Below are 25,022 nucleotides of genomic sequence, written 5' to 3'. Positions count from 1 at the left end.
CCGACGGATATATATCTTTTTGAAACCTATCAGTTAACCTTCATCTTTTTAAAAGAGTACATATAACCTGAGAATTATCTTCTGTTGAACATTTTTGAGATCATTCACCAGTAAATTGATGGAGGCCAGAAAATATCTTAGGAGATTTTTCATTAATAGGAAAATAGTTTTGATTTTACTCATTTTATGTGTTTAGAAGAGCTTATATAATATGAAGAATATTTATTCATTAAGAGTTTGAAGAAATTCATAAGTACAGTGCTCTTTGGTGGAAATTTTATTGGAGGTAGTCTGTTGACAACTTAGGACAATAGATTTTCTGCTATATTTTTACTTCTCTCCCACAAGGCCCTCTGCTTTTTATACAAATTTATTTGCCTTTGGTCGGGTGTGGTGGCTCACGGCTGTAATCCCAGCACTTTGGGTGGCCAAGGAGGGCGGATCATGAGGTCAGGAGATTGAGACCATACTGGCTAACATGGTGAAACCCTGTCTCTACTAAAAAAAAAAAAAAAAAAGGTACAAAAAATTAGCCAGATGTGGTGGCGGGCACCTGTAGTCCCAGCTACTAGGGAGGCTGAGGCAGGAGAATGGCGTGAACCTATGAGGCGGAGCTTGCAGCGAGCCGAGATCATGCCACTGCACTCCAGCCTGGGCAACAGAGCGAGACTCCGTTGCAAAAAAAAAAAAATTATTTGCCTTTTCCTTATGGGTTAGAACTGTATACTGAGGGAAGAGGCAGTTTTCACTAAATGCTGCAGCACTATATGCTCTTATATTCAGATTGCGGTAATTTAATTAAGATGTTGACATCTATAAATGGCACTGTTCTCAGATTTTCTTCTGTGCATAAGATTTTTTGAGCTCTATTATCAGGCAAATATTGGCTTATTTTCCAAATGTATAGCATGAAGATTACCTTTTCCTGAAACTTTGAAAGAACAAACAGCAAAATAGCCTAGATTGAAGCATGTGGTAAGACTTTTTCAGTATCATAAATATTATTGAACTATCATGAATTTCTACAGTTTCTGTTACTTTTTTGTTATTTACAGTATCTCTTTAAAAGCATTCATTTTGTTCAGGTTTTCTTTTTTTTTTTTTTTTTTTTTTTTTTTTTGAGACGGAGTCTAGCTCTGTTGCCCAAGCTGGAGTGCAGTGGCCGGATCTCAGCTCACTGCAAGCCCCGCCTCCCAGGTTCACGCCATTCTCCTGCCTCAGCCTCCCGAGTAGCTGGGAGTACAGGCGCCCGCCACCTCGCCCGGCTAATTTTTTTTGTATTTTAGTAGAGACGGGGTTTCACCGTGTTAGCCAGGATGGTCTCGATCTCCTGAACTCATGATCCGCCCATCTCAGCCTCCCAAAGTGCTGGGATTACAGGCTTGAGCCACCGCGCCCGGCCTCAGGTTTTCAGATTTCTATTGATATATCTGTTTTTAATATATGTACATAATATTTAAATACTTTTATTAAACTTAATATTTATTAAACATATTTTAAATATATATACATAATTTATATGCGTGTGCATGTATGTGTCTGGGTGCATGTGTGTGTGCATAATGTTTGGGTAGTAAAAAATGCAATAAAGAAAATTAAGGTAAGCAGATGTCAGAAAGAGATGGGGAGGAGCTGATGGCAGTGGCATGTCTTAGACTTGTTGACTAAGACATCTCTGAGAGGGTGTAATTTGAGTTAAGACCACAATTCCATGAAAGTGCAAGATATTCTAAGATATGGGCAGAGTGTATCTGTCACTGGAAAGAGCAAACATGAAGTCACTAAGAAAAGGATAGGCTTAGTATATTTAGGGAATGGCGTAACCTTATCTCCACTGAGTAAGTTCAGAGGCCAGAAAGCACATGGTTTGATAGGATATGATGTCTATGACCTAGTGCAAAGCCTAGCAAATAGAAGGTACTCAATGATTACTCACTGGCCAACATATTCAGAGTTTACACTTTTTATCTCCATTTGATGGAAAGCCATTGAAAAATTTCCTGTTTTATGTTCACCAAGTAGAGAACCTCCTTGTTTTCCCAAAAGGTGAAAGAGAGTCTTAGAGCCTCATAGATTCTCAAGTCTGGCCCCTCACAGATTCTGCGGTTGGTGGAAATTCCTTCCTTCCAGAGCCCAGCAATTCATTGCTTATTCTTTCTAATTTCAACATTCCCATTTTTGTTTATTTGTGTGCTTTTATGTATATTTCAAGTGATAGAAAACATGAATAAGATCTTACTGGAAATAAGAGGCCAGAATATACATTTTAAAGGAAAAAATCTTTCAGACTTCCTATGAAAAGAGAAGAAAAATTTCAAAAACCTGTTTCTTGGAAGCACTACACTCCACAGCAAAAATTTAATGCCTTCACCTTCTTCATCTTAAAACAAGACTGGTTTCTATTGACTTGCATCCATTTTCAATTGCCCAGTTTGTGAATTATTTAGTTTCCTCTCTATTTCTTCTTCCTTTTTTTTCTTTCCAACTCCAGGGAAATATTACTTCATAACAGCTTGAAAAAAAGGAAAGGCAGGAGAAATAGAAAGCTCAAAACACCAACCTCAGGACTTTTTTTTTTTTAACTAAAACATTTTTTTTAGTATCATCTCAGCCATAGCATCACATCATCAACCTGTTTGAAAAAAGAGGGAAAAGAAGAATGCTTTTTATCTGCTGCATTTCTACTCAAGTAATTCAAGTTATTTCAAATGTACTGTAATAATTTTGAAATAATGTTGAAATGTGCTTCCTTCCTACATTTGCAATTCTGTGCAACTTGACTACCAATTCAAATGAAAATTGCAATAAAAACCACACAAGAGCACATGATTTGCATTTTCAAGTTATAATCTAAGGACAGAATTTGATAATATATAAACTGCCTTTTTATGAAGAACAGAAATAAATTTACTATTTCACTAATATGGTACAATGGCAAGCAGACAAGCAGTTCACTAATATTCACATGGTACAATGACAAGCAGACAAGCAGTTCAGAGGCCCTGAATTTACTACTTACAAAGCTATTGCTCTCTGAACTTCAATTTCCTCTGTAAATTGGGAATAACACTTAATCTTTCACAGGGCTGTTTTAAGGCAGTGGTTCTCAAAGTGTGTACCCCAGACCAAAGTGTATACCCAATAATGGGATTGCTGGATGAAATGGTCTTTCTAGTTCTAGGTCTTTGAGGAATCATCACAATGCCTTCCATAATGGTTGAACTAATTTACATTCCCACCAGCAGTGTAAAAGCATTCCCATTTCTCCACAGCCTCACAGCATCTGTTGTTTCTTGACTTTTTAATAATCGCCATTCTGACTGCCGTGAGACGGTATCTCACTATGGTTTTGATTTGCATTTCTCTAATGATCAGTGATGTTGATCTTTTTTTTAATATGTTTGTTGGCTGCATAAATGTCTTCTTTTGAGAAGTGTTTTTTCATGTCCTTTGCCCACTTTTTAATGGGGTTGTTTGGGGTTTATTTTTGTAAATTTGTTTAAGTTCCTTGTAGATTCTGGATATTAGACATTTATCAGATGAATAGATTGCAAAAATTTTCTCCCATTCTGTAGGTTGTCTGTCCACTCTGATGATAGTTTCTTTTGCTGTACAGAAGCTCTATTAGTTTAATTAGATCCCATTTGTAAATGTTTGCTTTTGTTGCAATTGCTTTTGACATTTTCATCATGAAATATTTTGCCCATGCTTATATGCTGAATGGTATTGCCTAAATTTTCTTCTAGGGTTTTTATAGTTTTGGGTTTTACATTTAAGTCTTTATTCCATCTTGAATTAATTTTTGTATAACGTGTAAGAAAGGGGTCCAGTTTCAATTTTCTGCATATGCTAGCCAGTTATCCCAGCACTATTTATTAAATAGGGAATCTTTTCCCCATTGCTAGTTTTTGTGAGGTCTGTCAACAATCAGATGGTTGTAGATGTGTGATCTTACTTCTGAGTTCTAGATTCTGTCCCATTGATCTATGTTTCCGTTTTTGTACTAGTACCATGCTATTTTGGTTACTGCAGCCTTGTAGTATAGTTTGAAGCCAGGTAGCGTGATGCCTCCAGCTTTGTTCTTTTAGCTTAGGATTGTCTTGGCTATATTGGCTCTTTTTTGTTTCCATATGAATTTTAAGGTATTTTTTTTCTAATTCTATGAAGAATGTCAATAGTAGTTTAATGGGAATAGCATTGATTTATAAATTACTGTGGGCGATATGGCCATTTTCACAATATTGATTCTTCCTATCCATGAGCCTGGCATGTGTTACCATCTGTTTGTGTCTTCTCTGCTTTCCTTGAGGAGAGGTTTGTAGTTCTCCTTGAAGAGGTTCTTCATTTCCCTTGTTAGTTGTATTCCTAGGTATTTTATTCTCTTTGTTGTAATTGTGAATGGGAGTCCATTCATGATTTGGCTCTCTGCTTGTCTATTGTTGGTGTATAGGAATGCTTGTGATTTTTGTACATTGATTTTGTATCCTGAGACTTTGCTGAAGTTGCTTTTCAGCTTAAGAAGCTTTTGGGCCGAGATGGTAAGATTTTCTAGATACAGGATTATGTAATCTGTAAACAGAGACAGTTTAACTTCTTATCTTCCTATTTGAATACTCTTTATTTCTTTCTCTCCTCTGATTGCCCTGGCCAGAACTTCCAATTCTATGTTGAATAGGAGTGATGAAAGAGGACATCCTTGTCTTATGCTGGTTTTCAAAGGGAATGCTTCCAGCTTTTGCCCATTCAGTATGATATTGGCTGTGAGTTTGTCATAAATGGCTCTTATTATTTTGAGATACATTCCATCAATACCTAGTTTATTGAGAGTTTTTAACATGAAGGGTTGTGGAATTTTATCGAAAGACTTTTCTGCATCTATTGAGACAATCCATGATTATGTGATTTTTGTCTTTGGTTCTGTTTATGTGATGAATTATGCTTATTGATTTGCATATGTTGAACCAGCCTTGCATCCTGGGTTTGAAGCCTCCTTGATCATGGTAGATAAACTTTTTGATGTGCTGCCGGATTCAGTTTGCCATTATTTTGTTGAGAATTTTTGCATTAATGTTCATCAGAGATATTTTTCTGATATTTTCTTTTTTTGTTGTATCTCTACCAGGTTTTGATATCAGGATGATGCTGGCCCCAAAAATGAGTTAAGGAAGAATCCTTCCTTTTTAATTGTATGGAATAATTTCAGAAGGAATGGTACCAGCTTCTCTTTGTACCTCTGGTAGAATTCAGTGGCAAATTCACCTGGTCCTGGGCTTTTATTTGTTGGTATGCTATTTATTACTTACTCCATTTCAGAACTTTTTATTGGTCTTTTCAGGGATTCAGCTTTTTTCTGGTTCAGTCTTGGGAGGGTGTATTTGTCCAGGAATTTATCCATTTCTTCTAGATTTTCTAGTTTATTTTCATAGAGGTATTTACCCTATTCTCTGATGGTTGTTTGTATTTCTGTGGGTTCAGTTCTGATATCCCATTTATTATTTTTATTGTGTCTATTTAATTCTTCTCTCTTTTCTTCTTTATTAGTCTAGCTAGTGGTCTATTTTATTATTTTTTTTTCCAAAAAACGCCTCCTGGATTCATTGATTTTTTGAAGGGTTTTCATGTCTGCCTCCTTCAGTTCCACCCTGATCTTGGTTATTTCTTGTCTTCTGCTAGCTTTGGGCTTTGTTTCCTCTTGGTTCTCTAGTTCTTGTAGTTTGGTGTTAGGGTGTCGATTTGAGATCTTTTGAGCTTTTCAGTGTGGGGATTTAGTGCTACAAATTTCCCTCTTAACACTGCTTTAACTGTGTCCCAGAGATTCTGGTACATTGTCCCTTTGTTCTCACTGTTTTCAAATAACTTCTTGATATCTACCTTAATTTCATTATTTACCCAGGAATCATTCAGAAGCAGGTTGTTCAATTTCCATGTGGTTGTGTAGTTTTGAGTAAGTTTCTTAATCTTGAGTTCTAGTTTGATTGTGCTGTGGTCTGAGAGACTCTTTGTTATGATTTCAGTTCTTTAGCATTTGCTGAGGAGTTTTACTTCCAATTATGTGACCAATTTTAGAGTAAGTACCATGTGGTGCCAAGAAGAATGTATATTCTGTTGTTTTGCAGTGGACAGTTCTACAGATACCTATCAGGTCCACTTGATCCAGAGCTGATTTCAAGTCCTGAATATCCTTCTTTATTTTCTGTCTCAATGATCTGTGTAACATTGACAGTTGGGTGTTGAAGTCTTCCACTATTATTGTGTGGGAGGCAAAGTCTCTTTGTAGGCCTCTAAGAACTTGTTTTATGAATCTGGGTGCTCCTGTATTGGGTGCATATATATTTAGGATACTTAGCTCTTCTTCCTGAATTGGCCCCTTTACCATTATGTAATGCTCTTCTTTGTCTTTTTTGATCTTTGTTGGTTTAAAGTGTTTTTTCAGAAACTAGGATTGCAACCCCTGCTTTTTTTCTGCTTTCCATTTGCTTGGTAAATTTGCCTCCATACTTTATTTTGAGCCTATGTGTGTCTTTGATATGAGATGGATCTCTTGAATACAGTACACTGATGGGTCTTGACTCTATCCAGCTTGCCATTCTGTGTCTTTTAATTGGGACATTTATTCTATTTACATTTAAGGTTAATATTGTTATGTGTGGATGTGATCCTGTCATCATGATGTTAGCTGGTTATTTTGCAGACTTGTTGATGTAGTTGTTTCATAGTGTCATTGGTCTTTGTACTTCAGTGTGTTTTTGTAGTGGCTTGTAACAGTTTTTCCTTTCTATATTTAGCGTTTCCTTCAGGAGCTCTTGCAAGGCAGGCCTGGTAGTAATGAATTCCCTTAGCATTTGCTTGTCTGTAAAGGATCTTATTAATATTTCTCTTTTGCTTATGAAGCTTAGTTTGGTCAGGTATGAAATTCTGGGTTGGAAATTCTTTTCTTTTAGAATGTTGACTATTGGCCCCCCACTATCTTCTGGCTTGTAGGGTTTCTGCTGAGAGGTCTGCTGTTGGTCTGATGGACTTCTCTTTGTAGATGACCTGGCCTTTCTCTCTGGCTGCCCTTAACATTTTTTCTTTCATTTTGACCTTGGAGAATCTGATTGTGTGTCTTGGGGTTGATCTTCTTCTGGAGTATCTTACTAGGGTTCTCTTGATTTCCTGAATTTGAATGTTGGTCTGTCTTACTAGTTTTGGGAAGTTCTCCTGGATGATATCCTGAAGTATGTTTTCCAACCTGGTTCCATTTTCCTTATCTCTTTCAGGTACACCAATCAGCTATGGGTTCAGCCTTTTTGCATAATCCCATAGTTCTCTGAGGTTTTGTTCATTCCTTTTCGTTCTTTTTTTCTCTAATCTTGTCTGCCTGCCTTATTTCAGCAAGATAGTCTTTACGCTCTGAAATTCTTTAGTCTGCCTGGTCAGATGCATACTTGCAGTTGCATTGCGACATTCTTGTGTTGTGTTTTTCTGCTCCATCAGGTCATTTATGCTTGTCTTTAACCTGGTTATTCTGGTCAACACCTCCTGTAATGTTTCATCATGGTTCTTAACTTCTTTGCATCGGGTTAGAACATGCTCCTTTAGCTCAACAAAGTTCATTATTACCCACCTTATGAAGCCGACTTCTGTCAGTTCATCTATCTCAGCCTCAGCCCAGTTCTGTGCCCTTGCCCGAGAGGTGTCGCAGTCATTTGGAGGAGAAGAGGCACTCTGGGTTTTTGAGTTTTCTGCATTTTTTCGTTGATTCCTTCTCGTCTTCATGACTTTCTCTATCTTTGATCTTTAAGGCTACTGACCTTTGGATGAGGTTTTTGTAGGGAACTGTCACTTTTTTTTTTTTTTTTTTTTTTGAGACAGTGTCTTGCTCTACCTCCAGGTTGGAGTGCAGTGGCACAATCTCAGCTCACTGCTACCTCTGTGTCTCAGGATGGCCTCCCCACGTTAGCTGTAGCTTTCACTACAGGTATGCACCACCATGCCCAGCTAATTTCTGAAATAACTTTATCTCTGTGTTAGCAGTTTATTTTACTTTAGACTTATTAGAACAATTATAAATAAAACTTTTTTTTTTACTTTAGACTTATTAGAACAATTCAAGTCGATTAAAAGACTGGAGTAAACCCTCTGCCAGTTCCAATCAAATTAATTGTGAACCCATGCTTAGAAAACTTGAGGTTCCTCATTTGTTTTCTCTGACAATGAGACAAATGAGCTGAGATGGGCACACAATGACAATAAGGGTGGGAGAAGTTTTTGTTCCAGGCGTTAGTATAATGAATGGGTGTTACCAAGCACACTCAGGAATAAGTTATTTCCAAAACTCCTTCGTTATAACCTACTAATAGCAAAAGACCTGTTAGAATTTAGGAAATATTTGATTAGGTTGGCTGTGGCTGAAAGCGTCCAATTATATTTTATTTTTTCCTTTCTCCTCTTCATGTTAAGAAAGCAGGCTCTTATGCATGAATGGAGCGGGATGTTTATCTCTCTCTTTCAGGTGGGCTCTGCCTAATACTTATAAATATTATGAAACATGCCAGAGCTAATTAGATGTACAAGAAATTAGTCCAAGCAAATTAATCACTGCTACTCAAAGTGGAATTTTAGTGCCTTGTGGCTCAGAGATTATTTAGTGACTTCTCTTGCTTTCTCATTTTGTTACGATATAATTCACCCATGACAATGAGAATGGCTTGCTGAGGATTACCTCAATTTTCCCTTCTGCTGACAGAGGCTCAGCACATGGCCCAGAAAACACTCGGTCTGAGCTGCAGCTTTCAGGTTACGTTGGAAGAGCAGTACTTTCTCCCTCCTAGAGCCCTTCCGATGGGATAGAAACTTCACCTGGGCATGCGGAACAGTCATGCACATGGCAGGTAGTAAGCATCTTCAGCATCTGCTGATTCTTCCCTTTCCTGTGTAACAGGATCAAAAGTCTCCAGGCTACTGAGACACCAAAATGGGTTTGAGGCCGGGCACAGTGGCTCACTCCTGTAATCTCAGCACTTTGGGAGGCCAAGGCAGGCAGATCACTTGAGGCCAGGTGTTCAAGACCAGCCTGGCCAACATGGGGAAACCCCATCTCAAGAAAGAGAGAAAGAGAGAGAGGAAGGAAAGGAAAGGAAAGGAGAGGAGAGGAGAGGAGAGGAGAGGAGAGGAGAGGGGAGGGGAGGGGAGGGGAGGGGAGGGGAGGGGAGGGGAGGGGAGAGGAAGGGCGGGAGGAAGGGAGGGAGGTAGGAAGGGTTTCTAAATAACAGAATTGGTAAGCCATGAAAACGGAAACTGGCAGTGACTTTCTAACTCTAAGTCTTAACCGAGTGCTCACAATGGGATCAGAGACTGTGCTTGCTAGATCCAGCTCCTTGACAGACCAGGCTGTTAGGGAATGTGGGCCTAAGGTCAGCTGGGAAAAGCCACGACCAGAATTTATAGCAGAAAGCTAAAAATTGTGTAGCAAACAGCTGGGCATAGCACTTTACAGTCTACAGTGTATTTTCATGTGCATCGTAATATTTAATTCTCATACACATTCTGAGAGTGATACTTATTGCCATTTGTAAATAGGAAACTGAATCTGCCTGACTATCCCAAAGCCACATAGCTAGAAAGCAGCAGAGTCTAGCTTGAACTCCAGGTGCCCTGAGTCCTGCATTCCTTTCTCTTTCCAGCATCACAGCTGCCTCTCTATATCTTGAGATGTTTGCAGGGTGATGCTTAATGTGATAAACGGACATTTTCAGACCTTTACAGCCAGAAATGTATTATGTTATGAGAGTGTTGCTCTCATAACAGATAAAAATTGTGAAGTTAATTAGCATTACAAATGATTTTTATGCATTCTTTTATTTTATTTAAGTTCTGGGATACATGTGCAGAACACGCAGGATTATTACATAGGTATACATGTGCCGTGGTGGTTTGCTGCACCTATCAACCCATCATCTAGGTTTCAAGCCCAGCAGGCATTAGGTATTTGTTCTAATGCTTTCCCTCCCCTTGTCCCCCACCCACCGACAGGCCCTGGTGTGTGACGTTCCTCTCCTTGTGTCAGTGTGTTCTCATTATTCAACTCCCACTTACGAGAGAACATGCAATGTTTGGTTTTTTGTTCCTGTGTTAGTTTGCTGAGGATGATGGTTTCCGGCTTCATCCACGTTCCTGCAAAGGACATGAACTTCTTCTTTTTTATGTCTGCATATTTTAACTTTAGAAAGATGACAAGAAGCAAAACCATGTAGTCAACAGAGCCAAAGTTGAAAATCTCCATCAGATTGTACCCTTTGGTGATTTACAGCTCAATCTCTCTGTGACTTCGTCTTCTGCTCTATGAAATGGGGAAATAATCCTGACTTTGTAACATTATCATATTATTAAAAATCTAGAAAGCATTTAGAACCTTGTTTAGCACATAATGAGTGCTCAATAAATATTTCTTATTGGGTGGGCTTTATATAATTTCTAAAGCATATAATGTAAATGAAGAATGACACCATCACCTTTCAACATGATAGACATGAGTTTCATAGTTATGTTGCTATAAAAAAAAAAAAAAAAAAAAAAAGCCTGCTAATGGCTGGGCATGGTGGCTCATGCCTGTAATTCCAGCACTTTGGGAGGCTGAGGCAGATGGATCACTTGAGGCCAGGATTTTGAGGCCAGCCTGGTCAACATGGCGAAACCCTGTCTCTACTAAAAATACAAAAATTAGGCATGGTGGCACATGCCTGTAGTCTCAGCTATTCAAATGGCTGAGGCAGGAGAATCCCTTGAACCTGGGAGATGGAGGTTGCAGTGAGCCAAGATTGTGCCATTACAATCCAGCCTGGGCGACAGAGCAAGATTCTAACTTAAAAACAAACAAACAAATAAATAAATAAATAAATAAATAAACATAGCCTGCTAAAAAGAAAAACAAGGCTACATACTATAAAACTAAAATATAAATTGAATCTGGAATATATTCCAAACATACTGCTTCTGAAGGAATTTTTCTCCACATCCTTTAAAACTACAAAATTAGAGACTGAGCGTGGTATGGAATCAGTATACTATGATATAGAATTAGTAAATCTGCAGGTTAGTCTAGGATCCTATTAACAACTCATATTTGGACATATCTCTCCAGAAAAAAAATCAGTTATAGGATTTCTATATACTTGGATAACCAATATTTTCAAAGCACAGATACAGTATACATATATAAACACTTCCTTCTTTAGAATACATATAATTTAATATATCATATGGTCCATAAATTTCCAGGTGAGATTGCACATTTTTCACTTTCTAGGTCTGGAATAATAAAAATTCATGAAGCAATTCTTTGATGCTCTCTTTAAGATCTTTTCTTTATCTTTACTTTATTTTCTATTTTGCATCTTAGTTATTTTTACATGTATTTTTCATTTTCTCTCTAAGTTCATGCTTCTACAAATTCTCAGCCATGGCTTATCCATCTTTATATCTCCAACATATCTGGTTGAGTACTTTGTACATAGTAGACATTCAGTAAATATTTTATGAACATAGGATTATTAATTTAATGAGAAGAGCTGTAGGGAGTAAAATGGAGAAGTAGAAGAATTAAAGTTTGTGTGTAGATGTGTGTGTGTGCTAGTAATCAAAGACCCGATTCAAACTGGCTCAAATGATACAGGAATTTATTGACTTATACAATTAAAATGTCTACATGCAGAGCAGGCTTGGAACATGAACTGATGGAAAAGTTCGCAATGCCATCAAAGTTATTCTGCTATTTCTTCATGACTTTGAAGGCCCTGTCTTCCTATTAGTTGATTTTATCCCTTGGCTGTTTATTGTAGCACAATGGTAGCAGATGAGTACCTGAGATTAAGAGGGCTGCATGCTTCCTCTTTTACATCAGAGTTGGGAAGAAGAGCTCTCTTACCACAATTATCCATCGAAATGTACCCTTTTGTGACAGAATTCTTACTGGACAAACTTACATCCATGTCTATCTATGAACCAATCCCGTGGATTAGCAATGCCGTGCGGTGATAGGTGTGGTTCTGAGCCCACATTCGAGCAAGAAAAATGGCATGACCCTAGGAACTGGGTTGAGGGTTCAGTTCTGTTAGCAGTGGAGAGTATCTGAGTCATGCAGCACTTAAGTATGTTACTGTAGGCAGCAAATTCTTACGAGTCTGCAGCAACCTCCATTCTTGCCTTCTCAGAAGAAAGAGTTCCACCGAGGGGCCTGAGACAGAGGAGAGACACAGGCAAGTTTTAGAGCAGGAGTGAAAATTGATTAAAAAACTTTAGAACTTTAGAACAGGAATGAAAAGGAGTAACGTATACTTGGAAGAGGGCCGAGCGGGAAACTTGAGAGATCAAGAGCACAGTTTGACGTTTAACTTGAAGTTTTACATGTTGGCATACTTCCAGGGTCTTGCATCCCATCTCCCCTGATTCCTCCCTTGGGGTGGGCTGTCTGCATGTGTGGGGGCCTACCGACACTTCGGAGGGGCCGTGCGTGGTCTGTTTGCTGCAGCTGTGTGCATGCTCTCTTGAGGCATTCTTCTCTTACCAGTCCAACATCCCTAGAGGAAGGTCATATACCAGTTCAACTCTGCCGTTTTGCCTCTTAGTGTGCATGTGTGAGCCCATTTGCTCAACTCCAGAAATCTTATTAGGAAGCTGCTGATCTCCAGTTTCAGGTGTTTCCATCTACTGGGAAACTGCCTTTGCTTCGGCTGTGGCCAATTATTATTTTAGAGAGGCAGCTTAATAACTGCCTAACCATCACCTGATGGTCACCCACCTGGCATTTCTGGTGGAGGGGTGCCGCCTTCTGCCCTGTTAATATCTGACTAGTGACCTACTGTAACAATCCCAGCCAAATCATGGAACTGCTAAACAATTTGTGGCGGGAAGGGAGTGAGGATGGAAGTCTAAATGAATTTGAAGGAGGCGACCACAGCATGTGCAACATACATTGGGTAATAGTTTAAATTTCCAGAGTTCAAAAAATAAGGCTGAAATGCTGCAGTGTTACACTCACACATATTAGACATGTGAAAGAAGTGGTAAAACGTAGAGCCCCATAAAAGCTCAAAATATGTCAGGTCCTCTTGGGATGCTTTTTACTTACAAGTGCTTTTTGAAAAAAAAAAATAGCAAGTGTTTGTTTTTTTTTTCCTCCTGTTAAGATTAACTGTTAATTTTATGAGTAAAACTGATTTTAATAATTCCCTATAAAAATATGACTGCTAAAGTAATTACATCACATCTAACATTTTTTTTCTTCTTGACGTTAAAACAAACAAGCATTCTAATTTAGATGGATGTGTCTTAGTACAAGTATTATTTAATGTTTATGGTCTTTATGAATCTTTTTGGATTACACAAGGGGCAGAATCATATTTGCATTCAGCCTTGTGTAGTCATAAAATAGCAAAGAGATTACCTGCAAGGGGCTATTCTAGTCCTTAAGAAATTGTCAAGCTCCTAAAGTGAATCTCACTGTGCTATTCCTTTAGGATCCTTCTTTCTGGCCTCAGACAATGGTTCAGCATTTCCCATACCCACCCACCAAACGACTCAGCCACTCAGCTCCCCACAGCTATGCCTAAAATATCCCTACTTGTACTGGTTTTCTCTGGTTGGCATCAGCCTAGCCTAAACCCACTGAATTACCTCCACCTAGCTTATCCACTCTCCCTGTCCTATTCCTTTCTACAGGAGCCTTCACCCTTTACCCCAACCAACTATAAAAATACCCAAAACACCACTTAAAAACAAATACTTGCTTTATCCCTTCAGGATTAGACATTTTCTCACTTTTCATTTGTTATACAAATCTTACTGATTTACTATTGAGAAATATGAGGTTGGTGCAAAAGTAATTGCACTTTGACCCTTCCTTTTAGAAACAATGACTGCAATTAATTTCGCACCAATCTAATAAATAGATGAGGGAGATAGCTAAGCTTCCCTACCTAGATTCCATGTGAAAAATAATGGAGAAAATCGCTGAAGTATTTTCTTTGTAAAACACCTTAATTATTATTATTACTTATTTTTATTTTCATTTTTATTTTTATTTTTGGAGATGGAATCTCACTCTGTCACCCAGGCTAGAGTGCAGTGGTGTGATCTCGGGTCACTGCAACCTCCACCTCCCAGGTTCAAACAATTCTCCTGCCTCAGCCTCCCAAGTTGCTGGGATTACAGGTGCCCACTGCCATACCCGGCTGATTTTTGTATTTTTAGTAGAGGCGGGGTTTCGCCAAGTTGGCCAGGCTGGTCTTGGAACTCCTGACCTCAGATGATCTGCTCGCCTTGGCCTCCCATAGTGCTAGGATTACAGGCATGAGCCACTGTGCCCGGCCTATTAATATCATTATTTTTTGAGACAGGGTTTGCTCTGTTGCCCATGCTGGAATGCAGTGCATAGCTCCCTGCAGCCTCCAACTCTTGGGCTTAAGCAATTCTCTCACTTTAACCTCCTTAGTAATTAGGACTACAGGGGCACACTACCTTGCACGGCTAATTTTTAAAATTTTTGTAGAGAAGAGGTCTCTCCCTGTTGCCCAGACTAATCTCAAACTCCTGGCCTCAAGTAATCCTCCCATCTTGGCCTCCAAAAGTGCTGGAATTACAGGCCTCAGCCACCATGTCCGACCCTAATGATTCTTATTAGTTAGTTATGGTTAGCTTGGAAGATAAGGGAGTCCACCAAGCTCTAGTTAGTGCAGACAGGATTTTCTATTTTTGCTTCCAGCCCACAGTACACAGGGGGATGGCAGGAGAGAAATTTCTTTCACTGCTGTTGTTCAAAGAATGGGTGGAACTTCAACACACCATTCTCGCATGTGATTAATGCTGTTCTCCGCGTGCCTTTAGAAGGGTTGGAATCTCACCCCTTTCAGGGAGATTTTAAAGAAATCCAGGGATCAGACTGCCACAATTACTCTGAACACTGGATATTCCATGGAGGAGGTTTAGTTTAACAAAGATGAAAATGCGTGTTTAATATTCTCACTTGCTTCTTTCTGCAACCTAGCAAATGTCTCTCCCTTCTCCTCCTCCTCCACCTTTATATACTGGGGTGAAGAGGAAAGAAAAGCAACAACAATAAAAAGTTTGAACTAAAAATACATATTTATGTATACATGTACAATATGATAATTTCTAAACATAAATGTCCGTGACAGTTATTTGCACAGATATCTGAGCTTAAGGAAATGCGTGATACATCGTTGAGAGAAAAAGCTAGGTGCAGAGAGAAGTATATGCTTCTATTATAGGAAACACACATACAAAACCAATATATAGATAGCTCTATGTGTTTGTGTATCTGTACGTGTTGTGTTCTATGAGAAGGTAAAAGTAGTAGAAGGAGACATACCTTAGTTACCTTGGGAGGATGGAATTGCATATGGGAATGATGGTTTGTGTTTTAACATACATTTGTGGGTAATTTCCTTGTCACTTCAAGTATATATTATTTTTAATGTAATAAACATCAAGTGACAATTTTACAAGGGAAATTTTCTTCACTATAGAAAATTTTTCTTTACTGTAGAAAAATGCACTCCCTTTTGGATTTCAGGCAAATGATGAATAAAGTAAAGTAATATTGGACACTGATGCAAAATGAGTCAATTTTTAAAAACAAAGAACCATGTGGAAACCATGTTTCTACCTTATAAAGTCAACAAGGTGACTATTGAAAAAAATTATCTTACACAATGATATGAAAATAATACAATTTAATTTTGGTTTTGCTTTGGCTTAACGTTTTTGGTTTCTTATCAAAGTTATCCGTGTTCCTGGTATCGCATTAAATTTATTGACATTCATCATTTTATCCCATGACAGTTCTGTGATTTTACAAGGAAACTTGTTACACAGGAGGGGATAATTTGGGAATTTTAGCATGGAGATTGCAATTTTTGCTTCAGGTAGCAACGTATCCATTTATATTCAGACTTACTGACTAAAATTTTTGGAATCATAGATTTCACCATGTAAGTTTAAAATCTCAGTAATCTCTACTCCCATTTAAAAATTTACTGACATCTATTAAAATTTGTAGAAGGTAAATTCTCTCGAAAACATGTATAGAAATCATTTTGTTTCAAGATGGCAGGCTGATACACAAAAACAACTGAAGTGGAAAGTTTTGGGGGGTAGTGTATTTTCGTATGCCAAAAATGACTAAAATTCAACATATTTTGAAACTACTTTTGACCCTTACCGTAGTTTATTTCCTATTATTTTCTCATGTTAGCTGATACGATGATACTAGTTTGATTTGTTCTATAACATAACTGCTCTGTGGTAAAATCAGTCAATTAGTAGTATATATTTCCATAGCTATTGGAAGGAAGACCCCTTCGAAGATTCCAATACCTTTGTTTTATTTAGAAACATACATAATAAAACTTCTAACACTAGAATGGGCGGGTCTTTACAAAGTTCAGAATTGGAGAATATCCTCGGCCTCTACATGGGTGATAAGGTTTATTTCTCACCAAATCTTTCTGTTATTTTTATTTTTATAGGCAAATTTTTATCAACATAAGAACAAATTTTCTGTCTTTATTTTTTTTGTTTTATCCCTCGTTCTATGCATATTTTCTGTAAAATTACCGTAAGAATTATTTCAGTCTAGTTGAACTCCCCATAGAACTATCAAAAGGCCACTCAGTACTCTATTTGTTCATCACCAGGTTTTATATATAAATATAAATATACATTTAGATAAATAGGCAATATAGATCACGGATAGGTGGATAGAAGATAGAATGAAAGAATGATAGGTAGGTAGGTAGGTAGGCAGATAGATAGATAGATAGATAGATAGATAGATAGATAGATAGACAGACAGACAGACAGACAGACAGACAGACAGCATCCATATTCTTTCTCCATATGTCTTGGGTTTCTCCATTATTTTCTTAACTGATACTCCAAGACAGTTTCCACTAAAATTTATCAATAGGCACATTCAAACGTGTACTATTTGTCTCAGATGATTACTGTAGCCCTGATGCCAGGCAAGTGGCACTTTCAACATTTAAAGGAATTGAATTAACTCAGAGTGAAAACACGTCCCCATATCTAGATCATACCAGTGTGTGCATGTGCGAAAGATTGACAGGTAGGATTCACAAGGTCGGATGAGGACTGACAAGGAATGCATCTTAAGGATTGTGAGGGAAAATGAGAAATACCCCAATCTCCCACAATTATAATTTATTTTAATTTGAATTGAAGAAACATTAAAACAATGAAATTGTCTTCCATTTCTACTTTTAAAATAATATTTGCTAAAGAAAGAAAGGCATTCTGATAGGCCTCTATGAACGTCTAAGCTTTTTATGTTTAAAGAAGCTGATTGCTTTTGTGAAGGAAATACTTTTGAGCATACAAATTTTCAAATTTAAAAGAGAGATTAAGTGAAAATTCGATACATTGTGTTGAAGAAGCATTGCTTCTAACACTCAGTTTTTATACATACATATTCAAAAGCGACGTTTTCATCCTATTTTGTAGCATGTACTGTGAAGTTGGCAGGAAATTTGACCAGACCCGTTATAATTTGTAATTTGTATCCTGTTACTACTGGTAAACAAGTGTGTGTACATGAACTTTCAGATACTACCAGAAAAATTTCATTACATTTACTGCTTAGCGATAAACCTTATCTCCCTTAGAGGCAGAAGGTACTCTTTCATTCTTAACTTTCTCAAGACCGTCCGCACCAGTGTTAAAAGTTTCATCATGTACATCCCTAAATAAAACAAAGGTAATGGAACCGTAGTAAGTATCTGAGATTTTATTAGTACATCAAATGAGATTAGTAACCTGTTTCCAAGTCTAAACACTTGAAGGATTATCTCTTTGTAATGAGAAATAAATGTGTTCTCTGGTTTGTATTTATGGTAATGTAAAATTTGAATCTGCTCCATTAGTGTTCTGAAATAACTTAAATCTCTTCACTATAGAAAAATGCACCCCCTTTGGATTTGAGGCAAATTATGGATAAAGTAAAGTAATATTGGACACTGGAGAAAAATGAGTCAATTTTTAAAAACAAAGAGCCATGGGGAAACCATGTTTCTACCTTATAAAGTCAAGAAGATGAATATTGAAGAAAATTCTCTTACACAACAATATGAAAACAATTTAATTTTGGTTTTGCTTTGGCTTAACATTTTTCATTTTTTATCGAAGTTATCCATGTTCCTAGTATCTCGCTATTTATTGACATTCATCATTTTATCCCATGCCAGTTCTGTTCAAATATGTTTTCACTTTTCTTTTTTCCAACTATTTCATTTTATCTCATTTCCAGATGTGGACAAGGATGGAAAGGAAATCGATGCCATATCAAGTTTAATCCCCCTACTACAGACTTCACGTACGCTCAGAATAGTAGGTGACATTATGACTAAACAAATGGCTTGGTTTGGGTGGTCTCTAATATATTTCACTGCATATTTATCTTTTTCATTGGTTTAAAATTCCAGATACATGGGCTCTCCTGGGTATTGGATCAGCATTCCTGATGACTCATATCACAGTTGCGGTCTTGTGTTTTCTTGCAAACAGAAAAGTACCAGTAAGGTAAGTGATGCCTTTAGTTGTTAAATGAAATATACCATAGCAGAAAAATTTTCTGCAACATTTCCTTTGCTATTTTTTTTCTGTCACTCCATATTACATGCAGGAAACTTTATTGTTTTCATGCTTTACGGATTTATTTTTCTGGGCAGAAAGGAGGAGCTACCTAACAAAAATTGCTCTTCTTTTTTTAGTATAAAGCCTGAAATTTACTTTTCAGATTATGTTAGGAGCCTTTTTGAGGGCATCTATATATATGTGACATTATCATATACATATGACATTATCATATATATGTGTGTGTGTGTATATATGTGTGTGTGTGTGTGTGTGTGTGTGTATGACATTATCCACAGACTAAAAAGACTTGAGGGGCTAGACTTGCCACTTCTGGTGGTGCCTGGGGAAGACAGCAGAACAGCAAAGGAAATTCTTTCTTTGCTTACACAGTGTGTTAGCCTGTTCTCACACTGCTAATAAAGACATACTGAGACTTCTGCATAATTTATAAAGGAAAGAAGTTTAATGGACTCACAGTTTCATATGACTGGGGAGGCCTCACAATCATGGTGGAAGGCAAAAGAGAAGCAAAGGCATGTTTTTCTTTCTTTCTTTTTTTTTTTTTTTTTGAGACGGAGTCTCACTCTGTTGCCCAGGCTGGAGTGCAGTGGCATAATCTCGGCTCACTGCAACCTCCGCCTCCCAGGTTCGAGTGATTCTCCTGCCTCAGCCTCCCAAGTAGCTGGGATTACAGGCACCTGCCACCTTGCCTGGCTAATTTTATTTTTAGTAGAGACGAGGTTTCACCATCTTGTCCAGGCTAGTCTCAAAATCCTGACCTTGTAATCCACCCGCCTCAGCCTCCCAAAGTGCTGGGATTACAGGCGTGAGCCACCGTGCCTGGCCGCCAAAGGCATGTCTTTCATGACAGCAGGCAAGACAGCTTGTGTAGGGGAACTCCCCTTTATAAAACCATTAGCTCTCGTGAGACCTATTCACATCATGAGAACAGCATGGGAAAGACTCACCCCCATGATTCAATTACCTTCCACCAAGTCACTCCAATGACACGTGAGAATTATTACAATTCAAGGTGAGATATGGGTGGAGACACAGCCAAACCATATCACATAGGGAGGCAGGACTCTTAGCACTAATGTTTTAGCCCTAGCACCCCATGTACTGAGCATGCGCAAAACAGGGCCAAGAGCTACTGCATCTGCATGAAGGAACTCTGCAGGCTGGGCTCATGCAAGACTCAGAGACCCTCACAATCAACAGTGCCACCAAGGGTCCTGGATCTTTTCTACCCATTACCCATTTTCTCATTCCTAGCATGGGTTCCAAGTAAACCAAGTAATGAATGTGATTGGCTTTTATGAACTCAGCAAGATAAGGACTCACTAAAAGATTTAATAACATTTTTAGAAATTAAAGAAATGCATCATATCTTGAACACCTGAGTTTGTGGTCAGAAATTTATATCTGCTGCAATACCAAATATGTCACAGAGCAAAGGATTCTTCACTTTTTTCCTTGGTGTCAATTTGTACATCCCTCCTCATGAATTATTTTCAGATCTCCAGCCTGCAATCATGTGAATAAATAGACACCTATCTTGATAACAGGAATTATAGCTAGGTTATTATAGAACTATGGTGTTCGTAAGGAAAAAAAATGATATTTGTAATCTATTAAGACTACCTTGGTCCGGACGCGGTGGCTCATGACTGTAATCCCAGCACTTTGGGAAGTCAAGATGGGCAGATCACTTGAGGTCAGGAGTTCAAGACCAGCCTGGCCAACATGAGGAAACCTTATCTCTACCCAAAATACAACAACAACAACGACAAAAAATAGCCCGGTGTGGTGGCACATGCCTGTAATCCCAACTACTTGGGAGACTGAGACAGGAGAATCATTTGAACCTGGGAGGAAGAGGTTGCAGTGAGCTGAGGTCACGCCACCACACTTTAACCTGGGTGACAAAGTGAGACTCCAAAAAAAAAAAAAAAAAAGACTATGTTATTCAGTATTAATTATGTAATTATTTTTTGTGAGCCTACAATATGCTAGACAACATAAACACAAACATGAATGAAAAGCAGTCTAGACTTTAAGAAGTTTCTAAGCTAGAGAAAGAAGCAGATACATAAACCACTAGGTGAAATACTAGTTGTGTGCTAGAATACACACATGTATTTGTCTGGCTTCTCCAGAGAAACATGAAAAAAAAAAATAGGATATAGAGATAGAGACAGAGAGAGAAAGAGAAAGAGAAAGAGAGAGAGAGAGAGAGATTTAAGGACTTGTCTCATGCCATTGTGGGGACTGGCAAGCTTGAAAACTGTAAGGCAGACCAGCAGAGTAGAAATCCAAGTAAGAGTTGATGGTCCAGTCTTGAGTCTAAAATCTGCAGGGCAAAACACCAGGCAGGAAACTCTGACAGAGTTTTTGCTTCTCAGTCTTGAGGCAGAACCCTTTCTTTATAAGGAAATCCCAGTCTGCGCTTGAGCCCCCCGCCGCCACTCCCATTATGGAGGACCATCTGCCTTACTTAAAGTCAACTGATTATAATGGTTAATCACGTCCGAAAACTACCTCCACAGCAACCTCTAGACTAGTGTTTGACCAAACAATCGGGCATCATAGCCTAGCCAAGTTGACACAAAAAGTTAACTTTCATGATATATAAGCAAGCTGTCATTTTCATACCACCAGCAAGAGCGTTCGAAAATAATTCTAAATTTCACAATTTCTCCAGATTCATGTTGAACAGCCTGTCATTGGAAATTATTGAGAGGACCCTCATGCAAATATTGGTGTCACTATGCCAAAGCCCGACAGAGCCGCCTCTCTTGCTCTCTTCTATTTCTCTCATTTTCTTTAATTTTACATATTCCTTTCTCTTTGCTTCTTACCGTCTTTCTTTGCCAGACTCTACTTCTATTTACCCTTTCCCTATTTCTTTGTCCTTCTTCTCTTAACCTCAAATTTTCTTCTGTCTCGCTGTTTTTTAAAGTATTTTCTTCCAGTAACTTATTTAGATTCCCCAGGGTTTGCCTCTCCATCCACTTTTCTTCCTCCTCTACACATTCTCCATAGATGTCATTCATTTCCAAGATTTTAAGTGACATCTAGATGTAAATGCCTTCAAGTCAGGTCTCTCTCTTACTGAAATATTTTTCCAAGCTCCAGATCCATACCATGCTTTCAACCATTTGTTAGACTTTCCAGCTGAATATTTCTCGAACTACTTCGACCTTAACATATGAGATATTAGTGCTTATAAATTTCCATATCCTGGAATCTACCTTTGAAGCCTGAGGAATAAAGGGTAGCATCATTATTTGAGGTGTAAAGCTCAGATATAGCTATTTTTATTGTCTTACCAAACACACCAGAACTCTAATAGTATCCATCCCTCATACACAAGTATCACAAGGAATTGAGTGAAATTGGCTACACCCCTCAAATAAGAGGTTCAAGTAACACATGTTCTATACAAAGACTACCAATAATTGGGGTCAGACACAAATCCCTGAGGCTCACAAAAGGAAGCAGAACCATCTCTGTCGAACCATCTCTTTCTTCTTCCCAGTCTATACAAAGAGATGACTGGAAAGAAAGAAGGATGAGAGTTTTTGAAGTTATTGTCTTGGAATAGTGCAGTATATTTGGTGAGAAGTTTTTCCTCTTTCCTGGGAGAAGAAATGGGGAAGGTGAGGAAGATACCATCACCAGCACTACCCAAAATTAATGATGGAAAGGCTGCAAAAGAATCAATAGTTTAGATTGATGATGGCTAGAAAACAGGTACAAAATCTACAAAAATCTACTCCCTGGAGCTGCATCAGAGTAGAGTGTAAAGAAAACCTTTCTAGGAGTGTAAAGACAATGTTGGCTTAATGTTTTGAAAGTAGATGGCCACTGGAGTATTCTGCCCCAGCAAGTCTTAAAAAGACTGTGGTATGGAATACTATGCAGCCATAAAAAAAGAATGAGTTCATGCCCTTTGCGGGGACATGGATGAAGCTGGAAAACATCATTCTTAGCAAACTAACACAGGAACAGAAAACCAAACACCGCATGTTCTCACCATAAGTGAGAGTTGAACAGTGAGAACACATGGATGCAGGGACACATCACACACTGGGGCCTGTTGGGGGATGGGGGGAAGGAGAGGGAGAGCATTAGGACAAATACCTAATGCATGCGGGGCTTAAAACCTAGATGGTTGATGGGTGCAGCACACCACCATGGCACATGTATACCTGTGTGAAAAACCTGCACATTCTGCAGATGTATCACAGAACTTAAAGTATTATAATAATAATAATAATAATAATAAAGACCATGGTGTAATATGTACCTGGGAAGGGAGGAAACTTTACTGTGGGGAAAGGAGGGAGGGAGGAAATTGTACTATGTCTCAGTTATGCAGATCCACAGAAGATGTGGAAGCTGGAGTTTACTTTCAGTCCATTCGAGGAAACACGGAAAATAGAGATAAATTGAAATTGTAGGGTTGTTCAGGCAGTGCTCATTCAGGTGAGGTGAAGCCCTTCCTGGAGAGGGCAATAGGGGCAGGGTTGAGCTGAAGGTAGACACAGCTACCTTTCCTTTAAAAGGTGTATTGGGCCATTGTTGCATTGCTGCAAAGACATACCTGAAACTGGGTCATTTATTTTAAAAGAGGTTTAATTGGCTAACAGTTCTGCAGGCTACACAGGAAGCATAGCACCAGGATCTGCTTCTGGGGAGGTTTCAGGAGGCTTTTACTCATGGCAGAAGGCAAGGCAGGAGCTTGCATGTCACATGGTGAAAACAGGAGCAGGAGAGAGAGAGTAGGGGGAAGTGACACACACTTTTAAATGACCAGATCTGGTGAGACCTCACTCACTACAGTAAGAACAGCATCAAGTCATGAGGGATCTGCTCCCATGACACAAACATCTCCCACCACGCCCCACCTCCAACACTGGGGATTACAATTCAACATGAGATTTGGGTGGCAACAAATAACCAAACGATCAATATATCATAGTATATCAAAAGACATCCAATGATAGAAGGGTCCCAAGTGAAATTGATTTAGACACACACACACACACACACACACACGAAACCCATTCACGTCACCATGAAGGCCACAACAACAGAAAAGTCAAGCCAAGAAGTCAGAACTACATTAACCCACTGCAATAGAAGACCCCTCCCTACTATTGACAAGTAACAAGTTACCAAAGAAGATTCCAGCCTGTTTCCATCTGTTCTCTGTGTCTACACTGTTCAGCCAAACCTTGACAAAGGAGTGGGGCATGCTTCAGAGCCAAAACATAACCTTCCCAACTTTCCTTGCTCCAGGCAGCAACCTTGTACAAATCTGCCATCTGCCATGAGGAAAGGGTAGGAGGCAAATAGAGGTTGGACTTTGGTTTTATTTGACAGCCTTAAAGTGGATTGAACTAAGTTTTAATCATTAAAAGTGACCATAAATTTATGAAATTTGCCCAAGACAGATGAACTGGACCAGGAAGAAAGGAGGTTGATAAAATATGAAAGAAATGAATAATTGCAAAAAAATAGAAGCACTTTCATGTTTTTAAACTACTTTGTTGTGATACTTGATCTATGAGTGACTCAAGTCTTAGTCTCTACTACCTAATAGAAGCGGGTTAGGTCCAAGATAATATCTATCTCTAACCCTCTGATTACCTTCCTGGAGACCTTCTCTTCTGATGTCCTTCATCTCCAAACAAAAGGCTTTTTTCCCTATGACTGCCGAAAACAATTATCACCCAAGACTGTAGCCAGTTTTAGTGACCTTTTTTTTTTAAAAATTTATTTATTATTATTATAATTTAAGTTGTAGGGTACATGTGCATAACGTGCAGGTTTGTTACATATGTATACTTGTGCTATGTTGGTGTGCTGCACCCATCAACTCGTCATTTACATTAGGTATAACTCCCAGTGCAATCCCTCCCCCCTCCCCCCTCCCCATGATAGGCCCCGGTGTGTGATGTTCCCCTTCCTGAGTCCAAGTGATCTCATTGTTCAGTTGCCACCTATGAGTGAGAACATGCGGTGTTTGGTTTTCTGTTCTTGTGATAGTTTGCTAAGAATGATGGTTTCCAGCTGCATCCATGTCCCTACAAAGGACACAAACTCATCCTTTTTGATGGCTGCATAGTATTCCATGGTGTATATGTGCCACATTTTCTTAATCCAATCTGTCACTGATGGACATTTGGGTTGATTCCAAGTCTTTGCTATTGTAAATAGTGCTGCAATAAACATACGTGTGCATGTGAAATACCATCTCACACCAGTTAGAATGGCGATCATTAAAAAGTCAGGAAACAACAGGTGCTGGAGAGGATGTGGAGAAATAGGAACACTTTTACACTGTTGGTGGGATTGTAAAC

At 38.6% G+C, this 25,022-nt stretch overlaps 1 protein-coding gene across 4 annotated transcripts in view; it reads left to right on the top strand.

Moving 5' to 3' along the window:
* The window catches only part of LOC105488276 (MAM and LDL receptor class A domain containing 1), a 1,027,522-nt gene that overhangs the window by 915,734 nt on the left and 86,766 nt on the right, over positions 1-25,022 (top strand). For all 4 annotated transcript variants that reach the window (XM_071070418.1, XM_071070419.1, XM_071070417.1 and 1 more), the window contains 2 exons: positions 18,323-18,402; positions 18,498-18,594. In XM_071070418.1, the coding sequence (XP_070926519.1) occupies positions 18,323-18,402; positions 18,498-18,594 (177 nt within the window). The remainder of the gene's footprint in view (positions 1-18,322; positions 18,403-18,497; positions 18,595-25,022) is intronic.

The sequence above is a fragment of the Macaca nemestrina genome, chromosome 9 (assembly GCF_043159975.1).
Source record: "Macaca nemestrina isolate mMacNem1 chromosome 9, mMacNem.hap1, whole genome shotgun sequence".
NCBI classification, from domain to species: Eukaryota; Metazoa; Chordata; class Mammalia; order Primates; family Cercopithecidae; genus Macaca; species Macaca nemestrina.
This window is presented reverse-complemented; position numbering and strand designations above follow the sequence as displayed.